The sequence below is a fragment of the Typopeltis vanoorti genome, chromosome 23 (assembly GCF_054136105.1).
Source record: "Typopeltis vanoorti isolate ZY-2024b chromosome 23, IOZ_Tvanoo_1.0, whole genome shotgun sequence".
Classification (NCBI taxonomy): Eukaryota; Metazoa; Arthropoda; class Arachnida; order Uropygi; family Thelyphonidae; genus Typopeltis; species Typopeltis vanoorti.
The window spans coordinates 96,171,360-96,189,208 of NC_143571.1; the positions used below are offsets into that span (position 1 = coordinate 96,171,360).

At 36.8% G+C, this 17,849-nt stretch overlaps 1 protein-coding gene across 2 annotated transcripts; it reads left to right on the top strand.

Moving 5' to 3' along the window:
* The first annotated feature begins 28 nt into the window (after positions 1 to 28).
* On the top strand, positions 29 to 7,773 carry LOC150094089 (mitochondrial S-adenosylmethionine carrier protein). Of its 2 annotated transcripts, none has more exons than XM_090413065.1 (2): positions 29 to 72; positions 6,864 to 7,773. In XM_090413065.1, exon 2 carries the CDS (start codon positions 6,925 to 6,927, stop codon positions 7,750 to 7,752), a length of 828 nt encoding a protein of 275 aa, XP_090269191.1. In that variant the 5' UTR covers positions 29 to 72; positions 6,864 to 6,924; the 3' UTR covers positions 7,753 to 7,773. The 2 variants fall into 2 exon arrangements, with proteins under 2 accessions (XP_090269191.1, XP_090269190.1); XM_090413064.1 differs by lacking the exon at positions 29 to 72 and adding an exon at positions 81 to 473.
* Positions 7,774 to 17,849: the final 10,076 nt, after the last annotated feature.

Here is a 17,849-nt window from a genome sequence, read left to right on the forward strand (position 1 = left end):
CTCCAAATGGGTAAGAAATGTTACGGCATGAAGATATACATGGATGCCATCTCGCAAGCCCTGTGTTAGATGGTACGATGAAATAAATTTTAGAGAAATAATGTTTAATTATTATATTAATAATAATTTATTACAGTTGACGGGTAACTATATAGGCTTAAAAATAGCATTGTTACGATGCCTTGACGTCTGTGTATTCAATTTACAGAAAATAGTTCCCGCGCTTAGCTGACGAAATGTGGAGTTGCAAGGCAGTATATAATGTATGTACATTAAGTGGAATTTTGCAAGTAATGCCTTATTTCTAGAGAGAGGAAAGGAGAACAAATATGAATGAATATCGCACTTCGGAATTTATAAGTATGTAGCTATAGAATTTTAGCCTTAACCTGGAAGGTTTTAAGTTTAAACATGCAGAATTTCAATCAGAAACGTGCAATGGATTAGTATGCAAGATAGCTAACCATTGAATAGTAAGTAACCAGTAGCTTTTAATGGTATGAATTTTCTTTGTTGCTGTCGTAATCTTTAATTTTGATTCACTTATTATATATACCTATATATGTGAAGGGAAAAAAATAAATATATATCTGTGAGGAAATATATATGCGTGTGTGTCGTAGTAGTGGAGAGGGTGAGGTGCATTCAGCGAATTCGAGTACATTGCCCTCCCGCGATGAGTCCTTGGACTCCCTGGAGATATCACGTGATAATAATAATAATAATATATGCACTTTAATGTCTTTGGCTCTAATAGCATATAAAATGTAGTCTGCGAGTTTGCCTTGATATTACTAGATTTGATAATAAAGAAAGAAGTAAATCCGCTTTTTAGTGCTCTTTTAACAACAAGAAATACTTTACTTTTTTTCATCGAAATCATTATTTTGAAGAAGGATTCTCATGAAATACTTTGTGATTGAACTACTTAACATTGATTTACCAAATGCACGCTTAAAATATGAAGTTTCGTAAGCGAGAGGAGAGCATTGTGATGCGAATCTTAGTCCATCTTGTTTCGGTATTGTTCGAGGTTGCAGTCCTTGAAACATGTACCCTACGAATGTGTTTTTGGCTTGTCATGAGAAAATGAATTTAAAGTAATCATATTACCGTATATCGAAAATTAAGTGAAAAACCGATGCTCTTAAGACTCCAAAACGTGTTACTTGTTAATTCTAAAACTGCACCGCCTGTCCTTTATTTTTATTTTTTTTACGTTAAGCAGCATATTTTATGTTAGGCGTTTCTGTTCTGTGAAATGTGTGTGTGTGTGTGTGTTACAGCGGTGGCCAAATCCCGGCTCTCAAGGGAGTTTTGGTTTTTATTCTTTATTATAAGACTAAAAATTAATCATACATCTAATATTTTAGATATGTCATAGCATACATAAAATACAATAGATGTGAGCACAAGATGAGTGGTTATAACAACCTTTGTACTTCCATGAAAAGTATAAAGAAGGCGAGGAGGTGGCTCGCTTGCTGAGGTAGCAAAAGTGCAGTATGAACAGTAGGCTAAAAAAAAAAATCCTAGGGAATTTTTTCGGTATATGGCCAGTAGCAGAAAGATTGATTATGGAAAGATGACATTAATTGGTGAAAATGGAGGAATGATAACCTCTGCATAGGGTATTTGAGGTATCTAATGGTAGAGACGGAGTTGTAGAGCAGGTGCTCTCTCTCGATGAGTCCTTTGACTCCCTGGAGGTGTCAAATAATAATACAGTAATCTCTCGATTAGTGCGTCATTTTTTCGATACCTAAATTCGATTAATGCGCCTATATACATCTTAAAAATAAATGTTACAGATTTTAAAAATTTTCTATCTATACATTTTTATGGCTAACTATTTTAAAAAATCACTCACCAGAATGAAATTATTTAGTTACCGATTTAAAACATTTTATAAAGTTATTTTTAATGGCATACTACACTACCTCCATGTATACTATGTTCCAAATTTTTACCGCCAAAATGTATGTCGTCTGCTATAGTACGCCCACAGATTCGAGACCCTTCGACATTTCTGCGCATGTCACAAAAAGGAGAATCCATCCCGATAATAGGGTAATCAATCCGTCTTCTGGGATGAGTTGTTTATTATTACACGTCAGAAAATTAACTTCTCTTTTATGATCATTGTCGTTTTTAAAGTGGTAACTATTTTGCTTGTATAACATAACAGTTAGGAAATTTTATCTATAAAACACGTGATTTCGCGTGTTGGCGACCAATTCGTACGTCCTTTCTTTCTCCCCTTCAATGACAACGTCCAAAAGTTAATTAAATCTCATTCTGAAGAATTGAGTGATTCCAACCTGCTAAATTTAGATGCACAGCGGGAAGATCCCGAAGAATATGAAGAAAATTTAACCTCTGATAGTCAGCCAAAAGAGATTTCACAGAAACAATTTGAAAATATTTTTCGTACAATCCAAGCTTTTAAGCAGCAATGCTTTGAGGCTGACCCTGATGAAGAGAGAAGCAGTAAAGTTTGCAGAAGAGTAGAATAGGCAATAGGGCCATACCGTCGGTTGTATGAAAAAAAAGAAACAAAATGCCCGCAAACTACGTTATCTCAATTCTTTGTTAAGAAGTAGAATAATAAAATTTATATTCTGAATATGTTTTATTGTCTTTCAGCTTCATGGTTTCCTTTAACTAGGCCCTGAGACACACCTTAATTCTTTTATAAAAAAAATTAAGGTTCAAGAAAGAAATTTGAGGAACGAATTATACTTTTTCCCATAGGTTATTGTATTCGATTAGTGCGTTTTCGATTAATGCGCCTGTTTTAAAGAATGCATAGGCGCACTAATCGAGGGATTGCTGTAATAAAGGTATTTCATTCTTGTGAATGTGATATCATGCAGAACTTTAATGCAGTAGGAACTGTTAGTAAGCAGAAGGCATATGAGGAATTGAGCAAACGATATAAATAAGGCTCTAGGACTTGATGCTATTTCACCACTTGTTTCTATGGAATGTTTCGGGAAGTTAACAGTATTTACGTATCTTTTTAACGTGAGTCTTGCATTGGGGCAAGTTCCAAAGGAATGGAAAGAGAGTAAAATAGTTCCGATTCATAAGTGTGGTGATAAGACTAGGGCTTTGAATTATAGGCCAGTCTGTGTGTCTGGAGTTATGGTTAAAGTGTTAGAGAGGTAAGTTACGACCAAGATTCAGAATTGGTTGACAGTAGAAAAATATTCTTTCGTGCCCAGCATGGGGTTTGTTAAAAGAAGATCGTGTTATAGCAGTCTGCTTACTTATTATAATAAAGTGACAAATACATTAGATAAGGTTGTGCATACACAGCGGTATATTTAAATTTTTTTCAAAGGCCTTTAATAATTTGCACATGATAAGCTGGTAATTAAATTGGAATGGATAGGGCTAAACAGTAGATTAGTTAGGCTAAAACAATGGATGGGAGATTGGCTTTCTCAATAAGAATCAGCGAGTTGTCTATGGAAGAGCGATATCCCAGAAGGAAGCCACTACTACTAACGTACCTCAAGGGTCTGTTTTGGGTCTATTGGTGTTTAATTTGTATGTGAATGATATTAGAGAGGTCTGAATGGTGGTATGTAGTTATTTACAGATGATGCAAAGTTGGGGAGAGCTATCAGGAGTAGAGTGAATGTTGTGGCTTTGTAAGAGGACTCGAATACACTGGCGGCGGCTGAATGGGTAAATGAGTGGGGATTTCAATTCAATGTTGCGAAGGGTAAGGTTGTGAAATTTGGGAAGCAGAGATGGGATGTATAGTACACAATCGGTGAAAATATCATGGTAGAGGAGATGAGAGATCTGGGAGTGGTTGTGGGGAAGGATCTAAAATTTCGGATTCATATTGCTAAAATTGTGAGGACAGCACAGCGAATAATGGGAATTATGTGGAGGACACTGACTTGAAGTAAGGATGTTATTGTTCCCTTGTATGAGGCTTTGATCAGTCACCTGGTTTTCAAATAAATGAGGATGTATTGGAAAAGGTTAAGAGACGATTAACTAAGGTGGTTTCTGGTCTCTGGAACGTTGAGTATGAAGACAGATTGAGAAAAATGTGATTTGTGGATAGGAGGAGAGGGGATGTGATGGAGACATAAGCTGTTAAGAGGTTATCATTCCTGGAAGCTATATAAGGTGAGTGTGAGCAAAGGGGTGAGGAGCAGGTTTTTTTGCATGGAGTGGTGAATGGTTGGAATGCATTGCTCGAGAGTGTGGTGAGCGCGGAGACAGTGAACATATTTAAGGCGCGGTGTGATAAACTCTGTGTAAAGTGGGACCTCCCACGACGAGTCTTTTGACTCCATGGAGGTTTTAATAATAATATTTTTCACAGCATACAAAAAAAAAAATTAATTAATTAACAATAAAACGCGTCGTGCATACCAGATTTTGTTCTGAAGACAGGCACCAACGGGACATAATTACCCCTAATCATCACTCACCAGTATCCAGCAGTACCCTAAACCTACCCTGCGGGCTTTGTATTGTGAGGAGCGTTTTAAAATTGGTTTCTAAGGCGAACTACTAGTTACTTTTCTCGGCTTTAGTAGAGAAACGTACACAAGTCTTTAGCTGCTGAAATTGTCGAAACAATATGTAAAACACGGAAATACGCCATAAAGTTTTTAAGCTGGGGAAGATGTACCTTGACTGTTTAAGATTTGAAACCTGTCTTCTCTGTCACGTAACACTCAATCACTTTAAAGTCAGTAAAGCGTCACACGAACAGATTAAATTTCGAAACTAATTATGAAATGTGTATTACGGAATTTCCTCCCAAATTAGACCTGCGAAAGACTAATATGATGTTGAGAACTGTACTTTCGTCACTGTGTAAGGAAAGCGGGCTTAAATTGAAGTCGGTTTTGGATTGCATGGGATATTGTTCGTGCTCAATTTCCTTACACTTGTGGAGAATTTATGAAGTTTGGTTTATTTGGATTTATGATCGAAGCAACTAAGCTATAAGGCCAGTGTAATTGTGTCTGTTTAATTGCGTTCGTTCTAACGTCCGATTTGCCTGCTTTGCGGGATGAAAAATGTGAGTTTCCGGGAGGAAATGGCCAGCGACTTTATAAAAAAATATATTCCTGATGTTATTCAGTTGTCACTACAGACAATACAAAGCCTCCATAGGAGGCTTTGTATTTTCTTTCAAGTATCTTTGTATTGTTTGTTAAAGGCGATGAAAATGTGAAAGAAGAACTCTTGGACCTAATAATCTTAAGGGAGACACCCGGGGGGGGGGGTTTGACACAAAGCAAACATTTGGCGAGGCATTATGAAATGATCAAGTATCATTGAATAAACTTGTCTGTGTTGCAACAGATGGAGCACCAGCTATGGTTAGACAAAACGTAGGCCTAGTTGGGCACGTGATCCCCGCCATCCTGCGTGTCTCTTGATTCACTAACACTCACCGTGGTAATTTGGTGGTATGCTTTTTTCCTAATCTATATAACGTAAATACATACCCTTATTATATTCCTGTAAATTTCGACTGTATGTTTTTCATAACTTCTGAAGTATGCTGGAATAAATCATACCTGGAACACCCGGCATTGAAATTCCTGTAATTTTCACATTCAGTTTTATTTTCCTTTGTATAGAGGGGTAGTTTGAGAGCTCTATTCCAATACTCGGGAATTTTCCTTCTGACAGCTTTTCTATCTCTAATAATGAAATGCTTATGACGACATTCCTGGTAGATATTTTCTACATGTGTATTAAAACTGCCTGTTTTATTACTTATTTCATCAAATAATTTTTCATTTTAATTACTCCAGGCAACATCCGAAATATCCTTACCTATTTTTTCTGCCAACTTTATCAATCTGATTTTGCAATACAGTACTCTTTCCTGTATTGCATTTCTAAGTGTAATTTATCTTCCTCATTTTTCCTACAGTCCCATTTTCTGGAGGGAAAATCTTTCCACCGGTTAATTACCTTCATTTGAAAAGGTAAGTTAGCTGGTTCGAATCCTTCTGATGACTCTTTAAAAAGGGTCTTCGCTACCTAGACAGCATTGGAAGGATTCAAACCCTGTTCAAGGCGGGAACCTTTTCAGGGCCTTTATAGCCAAAGCTTGAGTTAGTGATATCAGTTTGAGGCAGTCAGTTTTTCTTAACCTGAACCTGGTATTAATTTCTTGTATCACACGGTATCGCAGTTAACACATGGATGGCATAATATATTCCCTCCCTCCATCACTGTTAATTTTAATCATTTGATAGGTTCTGAAACTAAGTATTTTGAATAGGTGTCCATCTTGTGGTTATGCTTCTGAGTCCATATTCCTCGGCCTCCACAAGAAAGGCCATTATCGATTCGATTACATTATTTTATTTTTCAGCATATTCTTCAGTTTATACATCTTTGTATGTTTTCGAATTTTTTATTGCAAACTCAGGGGGGTTTTAACCTTGCAACTCATAAATCAACCAAAAAAGCACACTTTTTTTTCCCCCGGATAGTAACGTATCAGTTAAATTATGAATACGAGATGACGGCAGACATCTACCTTCATCTCGCATTTTTAAAATGAATGTTTTTCATCACCCCCCATAGTTTTGAAAGAATAAAATGTTGCATCTAAAAGACAACTGTCATTTATATGTGAGAATTTGCCAGTGTTTTAGGTTACTGATATTTAATTTGTCAATTCCACAAAAATTACTAATTGAGATACCTAAGATTAAAACATTAATCTTAGGTACTTCACTCCATTCATGTTTTATGTAAATTTTTGTTATTGGCATTGGATTGTTTAAGTAATCAGTTCATATTGGTTATGTATGTAGTTACCAAACACTGTTCTAATTGATTAATTCATCTATTTATAGGCTTGTGTGCTGAACATACCAGGCTAGAAATGTTACCATTAGTCTCCGAATAGTCAATGCAATGTCAAATCGAGAAGAACCTAGTCTAAGCCTCGCTCTGATTTCAGGTGCAGCTGCTGGATTGTCAGTGGACATTGCATTGTTCCCGCTGGACACTATTAAAACTCGTTTACAGAGTTCGAAAGGTTTCTGGAACAGTGGTGGATTCCGTGGGATCTATTCAGGACTTACTTCTGTTGCTCTAGGATCAGCGCCAGGAGCAGCATTATTCTTTTCTTCTTACGAGCTTATGAAAAAGTCCATGCAACCGTTATTTGCACCTTATATGCAGCCAGTGATACACATGGCAGCCGCATGTTGTGGTGAGGTAGTAGCGTGTCTTGTTCGCGTTCCAACCGAAGTTGTAAAACAAAGAGCGCAAGCAAATCCTTCATTTTCTAGTTGGTTTGTTTTCAGGAAAGTTTTAGAGCAGGAAGGATTTTTTGGATTTTATCGAGGCTATCAGAGTACCGTTTTCAGAGAAATTCCTTTTTCTCTTATTCAGTTTCCTGTTTGGGAGCTTTTCAAAAATGTGTGGTCATCTCATCAAGGTTATTATGTGGATGCTTGGCAGTCATCACTTTTAGGAGCGTCAGCTGGTGGAATAGCTGCTGGAATTACAACTCCTCTTGATGTTGCAAAAACAAGAATAATGCTTGCAGAGAAAGATACTGAAACAGCTAAAGGAAATATGCTTAATGTACTCAAAGAAGTTTTGAATGAAAGGGGTGTTCGAGGACTTTTTGCGGGAACTGTACCACGAGTAATGTGGATGGCACTAGGGGGTTCGATTTTTTTTGGCATTTATGAAAAAACTAAATATATAATTACAAAATACTTTACGACATAATTAAAAATGTTGTGAATACGATTCTTTGTGAAGTTTTCAATAGTACATTAGGTGATGGAATAAACATATTACCCATGGGGGAAAAAAACCATAATCTGTGTCCCCTGATTAAATGACCATAAAGGCATTGTTGTACTTTTTATTACTGGTACACAAAACAACGTTTTTTATTCCTTCGGAAAATCAAAAATGAAGAGTTCTTTATGCTTTTTATCAAATAAGGATAATAATTTAGTATTTGTCAGTTGAAAACAAAGTTTTTAAAAGAACAATATACGAGATCATCAACTAAGCTAACTAGTTGCTGTCGAGTTTAAATGAAGTGTAGACAGAAAGGAATACATATATCTATCATCCACATCTCTCCCTCGCAAAATTAATGGTTGTGTACATCTTCAAATTGAATACAAATATGGAAAGAAAGGTATTAACAGATTTCTAAATTCATAATATACTTTGAACGAACACAAGCCAGATTTGAATGTAAGATGTCAAGCGTGTCTCATTGATGCAATGTGCTGTGTAACTTCTCTCATAGCAGTTGGCAGAATAATAATATGCTCCCTTTTTGATAAACACACGTGGAGTTGAATCCCATGCAAAAACCGAGGAAGATTTATCGGCTTAGATATAATGGTGAATTAACAGACTTAGGGAGAGGGAAGGGAGAAAAAAATTGCTTTCACCAGAATTTGAATTTCTCCAGTTACTTAGCATAATACTAAGTAACTGGAGAAAATAGTACTGTACACATTGTATTATATATACCACTTTGCGAAAGACAGAAGGAGGCTGTAGGTCTGGATAACGTGTAATTTAGGAACTAACCTTAATACATGCTTCCGCAGCACACTCGGAGCGACATGCCTTAGTTGCAAGACCTGGAAGCAAATTCCTTGTAGGACGCAAGGAACACTTCTAGACCCTGTCACTGAACACGAGTTTCCGCTCGCATCGAGAATATTTATAACCGCCCACTTCCAAAAGTTTTCCCCCATATATATTTTTAACTTCCAACAATAAAAAAGAACATTGTATATTTCTTCTTGCTCTTCACTATATTTTATTATGCTCTCTAATAGAGCTATGTTCAAGACACCCACCGACGTTTGTAACCCTGCAGTACATTAATATAGTGAGTGGAGTAGAGTTTTTTTTTTTTTTTACTTATATGGAAACTATTCTAGACACCAAACATGGGATATTTTCAAGCTACTTCAGATCTCCGTGAAATCGGTTGAATTAAGCGTAAGTTTATAAATTAATTTAGTATCTATAAGACATTACTGCAAAAGAAGAACGTTGGGAAAATGAAATTATTTTATGATAATCTTAACAACTAGAAAGGTGAAAAGAAAATATATAAATAACCCAAAGGAAATCAGCAGGGAAAGATCTTGGTAATATAATGATTAATATAGTGATAAATGTAAAATGATAGCGTCATAACAAGATTTTTTTTATGTTGGGCCCTTATACAAGAGGTTGGCTAATCAACCTACTATAGATTGATTAGCCAACAATAAAAAAGTTGTTTAGTACCATGTATGGGTAGTTGGTTGGGAAAGGAGAAACTTGTTGACATTAGATTTGAAAGCCTGTATATTGTATTCCTTGGGAAATACATCAGGGGAAGACTGTTTCACAGTACAGAAGTAGCAGGGATGGAGGAGGAAAAGAAACTTGCTCTGTGGGTTTCAAGGTGTACTGTGAAAGGATGTTGGGCGGCAGCTGTACGTGTTCCAATGGGCTTAGTACAGAGTGGGAGAAATTATTGATGCTGTTTCAGATGAGCATTTTCCATGAAAATATTTATAGAACATACAAATTGCAGAAACTAAACGTCTATGTGAAAGTGAGGGGACTGAGTTGGTAAGAGATGGGTCATTTATCAGTCTAATTGCTCTCCTCTGTATTGAGTCAAGAAATTTTGAGGGAGCTTATTGGAGCCGCACTCCAAATGTGAGAGCAGTATTCAATAGTTGAGCGGATTTATGATTTGTATAAGGTTAACAGCTGTTTAGAGGTAAGGTAACGTCTTAAGCGAAAGAGAAATCCTAGTTTTTTGGAAGCTGAGGATGCAATGGTTGTGATGTGTGAAATGAAATATGGGTACAGTACCTGAAAGACCAAGTTAGCATACAAAATAAAAGTTGAAGCTTAATGTTCCAAATGTAAAGTGGCCACAAAAGGAAGTGAATGGGCCCTAAGGAAGATGAATGCGGACTATCTAGAGTTGAGATTAGGTTTTTCAATTGACATCTCTTATTGGAAACCATATGATCATCTGTACTTCATAGGATTTTGAGAGTGAAGTATAGTAGAAGCAGTGGTAGAGTCACAGTTGCCCTTTCAACAAAGAATTAGACAATCACAAACGTCCCTGTCCATGGTGGGATGCGAACTTACAACTAGCTTTTTTAACTTTATGCACATAAAACGTAAAAGGGGAGAATCTATTTACTTTGAGCCTTTTGTGAAGAGCATGAATAGTCCTAGAAAGCAAAGCTGTGATCCCAACTAACAGATGCATCTTCGTCTTTTATTTGTCGTTTTAACGTTTCACAACCGTATGATTGCCGTTTCTAACTTGTGTTTTCTTCGGCAAGGCGAGTTAATGTTTAATGACTCGAAAGTCAAGAGTTAAGTCGCAGGAACAAAATACGATGTACAGGGTAATCAAAAGTAAAGTATCTCTGTTTAGGGCTTGTGGAGACCCATCCAGTGATCCAAATGCTGCGAAAGATTGTAGGAATGTATGGTGCCTTATGCGGAAGCGAATCTGAAGTGGAGTTACAAAATTCCAGGGGCGTGTCAAATGCACGAAATGTGCATATGAAACAACTCGGCAAGTGCCAGGAGGTTTAAAAATATAAACAACATTTCCCTCTTCATTCTGGTTATTAATACAATCCATAGTGATGGCAATAACCTTGATAAAACGTGTTTTGCTCTTGAACCTGTACTACCTAAACAATTGCATTGCTGTTGCGCACTGCGCGGCGCCTGAACAAATCGCGACCAGGTCCACTATCTCTATGTGCTCTGTGGCGAATAATTAGTCGTTTTGAAGAAACAGGATCGTTAGGAGTCAGACCTGGCAGAGGTCTCAAGCTAATCAGTACACAAGTGAATGAAGTTGCTACTGCCGTTGTAGAGAAGTCCATGAATAACGGCGTTGGTTCCTGCAGTGCACGTACTGTATCCATACACATGAATGTGCCTTATATATACAACTGTCTGTAAAACTCTACGAAAAATTCCGCATTTTTACCCAATCGAGATAACCCTGACACAGGAGTTGCGTCTACAAGACTTTGAAAATCGACTGAGATTCCCTTTATCATCTTTGCTTGATGAACGCTGCTTGGCCGTGGCTGATTTTGGGGGGAGACGAGGCTGGCTCTTCACTGAGCGTAGCTGTGAATACTCGCAATTGCCGGTTTTCACAGCTGTTCCTTTGCATTCACCCAAAGTTGCTGTCTGGTGCGGATTTACAATTTTCTTAGGTGGACAATATTTCCAACTAAACTGGACCACAGATTCCGCCTGCTGTGAATTGACTGAATCCGATGGTTTTCTGTAGAGATCGAGCATATTAGACTTAACACTCTTTGGCAGGTAAACTGCAATAATTTACTTGTCACAATGGGCCGGGAGGAGAGGGCGATTTTTTATACTTTGATGTGCTAAATATCACAGTAAGGTATATAAAAGCAATGAACGCATGCAAAATCTGTAATTGCGTACAATATCGGAAATGTAACATGCCTTTCCGAAAACCAAGTTCCAGCGACGTGCTGTCATAAACTACCGTATTAGTCATCTGTATGCTCTAATTGTGCTAAAATACAATCTAATTATCTAATCCAGTTGTATTCCCTAATAAAAAAAATCTGATGATGAAAAGAATCCTGTAGATCTAGAAAAGAAAGCAGTTAGAAAGACTGTATAAATTGAAAAATGGAGGAGTGATAAAGAAGATTGGGTGGATCATGTATCAGTGAAATTTCTTAGTCGGTGGGGGTGGGGGGTTCAGCGAAAGCCCTCAAGTTTATGCATATTAATGTAGAAACCCATTAATATTTAAAATCAAATTTTAGTAAATATGGTAAATTAAATTTGGGGATAGGCAACAGAATAAGCAAAGCTAGTATAGTGGGGAGTAGTTGTAACAGATTTTCTTCAGTTCACGGGGGAAAAAAATCAGAAAAATCTGTCTATCTCTAGCTGCGATAAAAAAAAACGCTAGAGATAGACAAATCCATGAACCTGTCGAAGAAAGTGCTAGAAAAAGTTCCTGTATTTAACGACAAGAATTGAACTTCGAACATCTTTCTTTTGATGGCATAGCGGTATGAATGCAAACGCCATTCTATTTTATTTTTTAGTGATTTATTTCTTGTGGGCTGCTTAAGGATCAAATTCAGACAGTAGAGAGGAGACCTCCATATATAGCCTTTTATGAACCAAGTAATGCGGAGAACCGACTGGGGCTTCTGACCTAATGTCCAATTCTCACCTTTATGAGCGATTCCTCGCTAGTAGGTAGCTGCTGGTTACTAAACGAACAAGTATGAGCTGGCAATGTGGACTTAGCTCACCAAATTGTATTCTCTATTGGCTAAACTGGAATAAACATCTTGTTGTACCATGATGCCAAATTTCATGCCGGATAAAGCATTGCCTGGTTTAACAGACTCGCTGTTGTCATCAGGGAAAGGAGGTCTTGTTATTCAGCTGCTGGAACAAACACAGCATCAGAAGAATTGAAGACAGGAACCATCAATATATAAGGAGTATCAAGAGGGAGATAATCGAACTTGCAGACCACTAGAAAGGTACCACGTGGGCATAAATGAACCAAGGAATACTGAATCAGGTTATGTCCTATTAAAGAATAAATATAAGACTCAGGAAATAACGACAAAAGAAGGGGAGAGAAGCGATAACAATTAACACCAAATACGGACATGAACTTCTTGATTGGAAGGCTGTTTCGAGTAATTTATGTGGGCAACATCAAAATGGGAAAATGGACAATTGAACTTATCTGTGCCTATTATTGCTGTTATTATTTTACGGCATCCCCACAGAGTCCAAAGACTCATTGTGGGAGACCCAAATTAACCATTATACACAAATTCTATCATAACCTCAATAGTTAGAGAAGTTAGTTTCCAATAGTTCGAATAGTTAGAGAAGGAAGCTGAAATAAAGAAAGCGGAAATAGTGGTCCTGGTTGGAAATTTGAACAGCAGAGTAGGAAATGAATCCCAGACATATTGGAATGTTTTGAGAAAATTTGGAGAAAAGGGCAAGGTAGATAATGTTAAGTTCCACTTAGATTCTGTTCAGAATATGCATCAGTCATCATTAACGTCGTGTTCCAACATAAAAACTTGAACAAGTTCACATGGAGAGAAGACACAAGAAATGAGTCTCAGTGAGTATGTTATTATGTTTAGTGATAATCATCATCTGGTCCAAAATGGAAGAGAATATAGAGGATTTGAAAATGGATGTGATCTGTTATAGCCTTACATAGCAGCATGCAGGGGACACGTGTGGACTGGAGTTTCTACACTGTCTTTCACTGTTACTGCATATCCTTATTATGTATATTTAGGACATTACTAATCATGAAATACCAAGTATTTCGAAATACCAAATACAAATAATAGCGACAGTATGGTTAAAACATTTCCCACAAAATGACAAAAACTCACAAAAATAAAAAAAATGCAACAGAAATATTGGGGTAAAAAAGCAACAACAAAAACATACCAAATAAAAAGTAGAGATTAAACTCCGGTGCAGAAAGAAAAAATAAATAAAAATGCTTCCACCCACTTTACCAAAATCCGGAGTCTCAATGTAAAATGAATGACATGCACCACTATTTGCATTCATCTACACTTGATCTGATATTCCTTTCTGAACCTCTAGTGATATCTTCTGCAACTACAATTCACCTTAATAGTTCTAATTACATTCTGCAGATTCATTCGATAAGTAGGGGAGAGCACGTGCATTTGTAGAATTGACATTCCATGCAAGAGATTATTTCCCTGTATCATCTGATTGAGCTCAAGATTTCTTGCCTTGATTTGTTGCTTCCATCGTTACCTTTACCACTCTCTTGATTCTGATGACTGCTCTGCCTTCTTTTTTTTTTTTTTTATTCATCCCTGAAGTTTATTTCAAGCAGTCTAATTATTGAAACAATGAAATCACCTTCGGAGTTTAAACGTTTCGAATTTAAACTGGATTCCCCTCTCTAACTAGACAGATCAATGGAAGAGAAACTGAATTATTCGCTGTCGGTAATGATCTATAACTGGTACAGCTACCTACCAAAATTCCATATAATTCTCATCAGTTTTCGAATATTCTGAAACCTTTTCTTAACTAGCTCGCATTTAAAATATACTGTAGTCGGTAGCTCGCCTTTTGACAACTATGAACTATAACCTAGCCTAAGTTTCCTTTTCTATAAATCAATCTTCCTCCAGCTAATTACAGTATCAAGTTCTTTGACACTACAACAATAACAACGACTGAGCCAACCACCCGGAGACGTGTGTGCCTCTTTTCCATGATCTGGTTATTTTTTAATGGTTCAAACAAGTACTAACTTCAAATAACTAAAATAATCCTTGCTGGAATTCTTAATTCTTCATTAAGATCTTCATTCTTAATTCCAAACATATCTTCCAATCACAGTCCAAACTCTGGTTCTCCAATATATGTACAAAAGCAGTCCAAGATATAATAAAAAAATGTACATACTATTAATGATTCTAATAAAAATAAAACTGGTATCACACGGCCTGTGACTTCTTTTTTTCTGAATCCTCCCCTTCTACCTTTTACGGTGTTGAGGTTTCTTATTCTTGCAACCGTAACCGTCTCGAGGATAACGTGGTTGGCCCTATGCCTGCCGGCTTGTCTTACGTCTGTAGATGCGTGGTTCACGATGCCGATTTGCCTGTTCTGGTGGACGAAAAACCCAAGTTTCCGGGTGAAAAAAAAACCTACCTCAGTATGAGACTGCTAACTCACCTTTCGTTGAAAGAAACCAGATAGATCTGACTCACGTCTCTGACAAGAATCGAACGCAGGTTTTCCGATCAAAGGGCTTCGTCTATAACGACTGAGCTACGGAGGATTTAGCCTATAACATTGACAAAAATTCTTTAGCAAATCTAAAGCAAAATTTGCAAGTACCGAATGCAAAAAAAAAAAAATCCTCCTGCTCAAACCTCAGTCAAACCCCTTAGTCTCATACTAATATTAACGGATGAAAATTTGTTTCTACCATCTGCACCTGGACATCATCAGCCTTCTGTGACCACTCTTTTATAGTGTGACCAATACACTGTACTTTACCAAGAGGAATTCACCGCGTGCACCACTGATCTTTCGTCAGAAAGACCATAAAAATCCATGATTATAGGGATACCCTCCTGAAAAGGAATGTCCTGGTGGTATCCCTTTAATTATACTAAAAACTTGTGCTTCAGAATCAATGCTTCTTGCTATATCGTATTTACAAACTGTAATACTCATCTGGCATCCAACAGCATGGAAGCAAGCCTTTATCTAGATTTCCTTTAAAAAAGAAGATAAAAGACAGCCATAAAACGATCTTACCATTGTCCTAATATGAATACTCTCGAACGTAATGGAGAAATCATTCACAGCTAAGTTCTTTAAACTGGCAAGACCATCAATTAATTATCGACCAAGAAGATACATTCCACCATCATCACTTCACAGCAGCCTTCCTAACCAGCTTTTATCAATCTTTGGACATAAGCTGTAAAAAAAATTGGAGAAACTCATGTGGTCGCTCTTGGCATTTCCAAGGCATTTGTTCAAGTCTGAAATAGAAGCCTTTTTGCCAAACAACTATCAAATACCCCCCCCCCCCCTTCTCTCTATTCATCCTTTGTGACTTCATCGCCAATTTTCTCTCTGATCATTCATACTGCATCATAGTAGGTGATTTTTCTTTCATCAATTTTTTTCTGTTAATGTCATCTCATTAAACCTAAATTCTGTCCATAGTTTTACTGATGCGTAACTCTATTGCTCTTCTTTATTCGAGAAACCTTTTACTGTTCAAATTGTTCAACCTCTAGATCTTGCATAACCAATATCATAAACATTTCTCTCTTTACCATTCTCAAGTTGGATGAAGATAACCCAGTGAATTCTGATGTTGTCCTGTCTAATTTCTGGAAGAGAGAGTTCTTTCTTCACTCTATCTTACTTTTGATATTATTTCGATCTTTACTCAAGATCAATTTTCTCTTCTTGGAATGACTTTACACTTAGCCGATTCTGGAACAAACACACTTTATCTTCCCCAGCCTCCAAAAACTTGCTGTCCCCTTTCGTTCAATACGTTACATCATGCCTCCTAAAACTATATAAATCCTAAATCCTCTTGACTGAAATGCTGTTCTGATATTAGGAATAGGCATTAAAACTTCCCTAAGAATGCTTGATGCTATTCAGAACAGGATAATGGTCGTAATAGATGATCTCTCTCTCTCTCTCTCTCTCTCTCTCTCTCTCTCTCTCTCTTTAATCGCTTTCTCACATTCGCTCTTGTGCAACATGTCTTTTAGCCTCAAAAACTTCCCTAACAATGTTCGATGCTATCTAAAAGAGGATAATGCGCTTTATAGATGACATCCTTTCCCTCTCAAACTCCCTCTAACAGCTTTCTCGCATTCGCTTTGTTACTGCACAATGCCTTTTTATATGTGACACTGCTCCTCAAAACTGGCGACCTCTCTTTCATTCCAACTGCCTCTGTGCTTGAACAGTCTTCTTCCATACCGTTTTTCTTAATGAATAACGACTGTTAGCTCTTAATTCATATAACCATTTTAATACCCTGATTAATATAACTTAATACAAATAGGTATGACAGCTATGTTCTATTTTTTCTTGGAGCATATTATATGTTTTCCGATATTTTGTGTTTTGGTTCTTTATGTACAGCGTTGTTTTAAATATTTTCATTTTTTTACTTTTTTTTTTAATATCACTTACATGAACTACATAAATGTTGATCAAATGTGTGTGCGTGTGTTAAAGATACCAAGAAATTTTATACTTGGTTTTAATCCTTTTCCCAAGTAAGCAAAACAAAGTTTTTCGCGTGCAATATATTCACGTCTGAGCTACTTTTATGTAGAGGCTAATGAATTCATATCACTTGCCTTAGTATGTATCCTTAGTATATAATGCAAAGCACCCCTCCCTTTCAGGCATGTTTAATGCAATGCATAATGGGAATGGCCACTACCCAGACTGGTTTCGACTTTTATTGAGGTCTCATCAGTGGGAGCCAGGCCCAGGAGACATACCAGGATTGAAGTAATGCAGAATTCATATATATCTCATATACAAGTAGATAAAAGGTGCTTGATCTTATTAATAAAAATCTCTGGAAGAGATAAAGATGTAGAAAGTTTTTTTACCTTGGGTGTAAAATACGTTAAAGATACCAAGAAATCTCTTATCCAGAGATTTTTATTAATAAGGTCAAGCACATTTTGTCTACTTGTATATGGGATATATATGACTTCTGCGTTACTTCAACCTTGGTATCTCTCACGGGTCTGGCTCCCACTGATGTAACTTTTGTCATTTGGTTTTAATCCTCAATAACGGTCGAAACAGGTCTGGGTAGTGGCCCTTCCCATTATGCATTGCATTATACACGCCTGAAAGGTGGTATGCTTTGCATTATGGGATACATACTAAGCCAAGTGATATGAAGTCATTAACTTCTATATACACATAGCTTAGACGTCAATATATATTTCACGCGCAAAACTTTGTTTTGCTTACTTGGAATAAGTATTAAAACCAAGTATAAAATTTCTTGGTATCTTTAATGTATAACACACCCAAGGTCAAAAATCTTTCTCTCTATATACATTTCATTTCTAATATTTAATGTGTTCACATAAACACATACATCTGTAGATAGTACATTAGCCTTAGACAATACATTAGTCTTACATAACCCATTCTGCTCCTTTAAAAGACAAGAAGTTAAAAAAAAAAAAAAA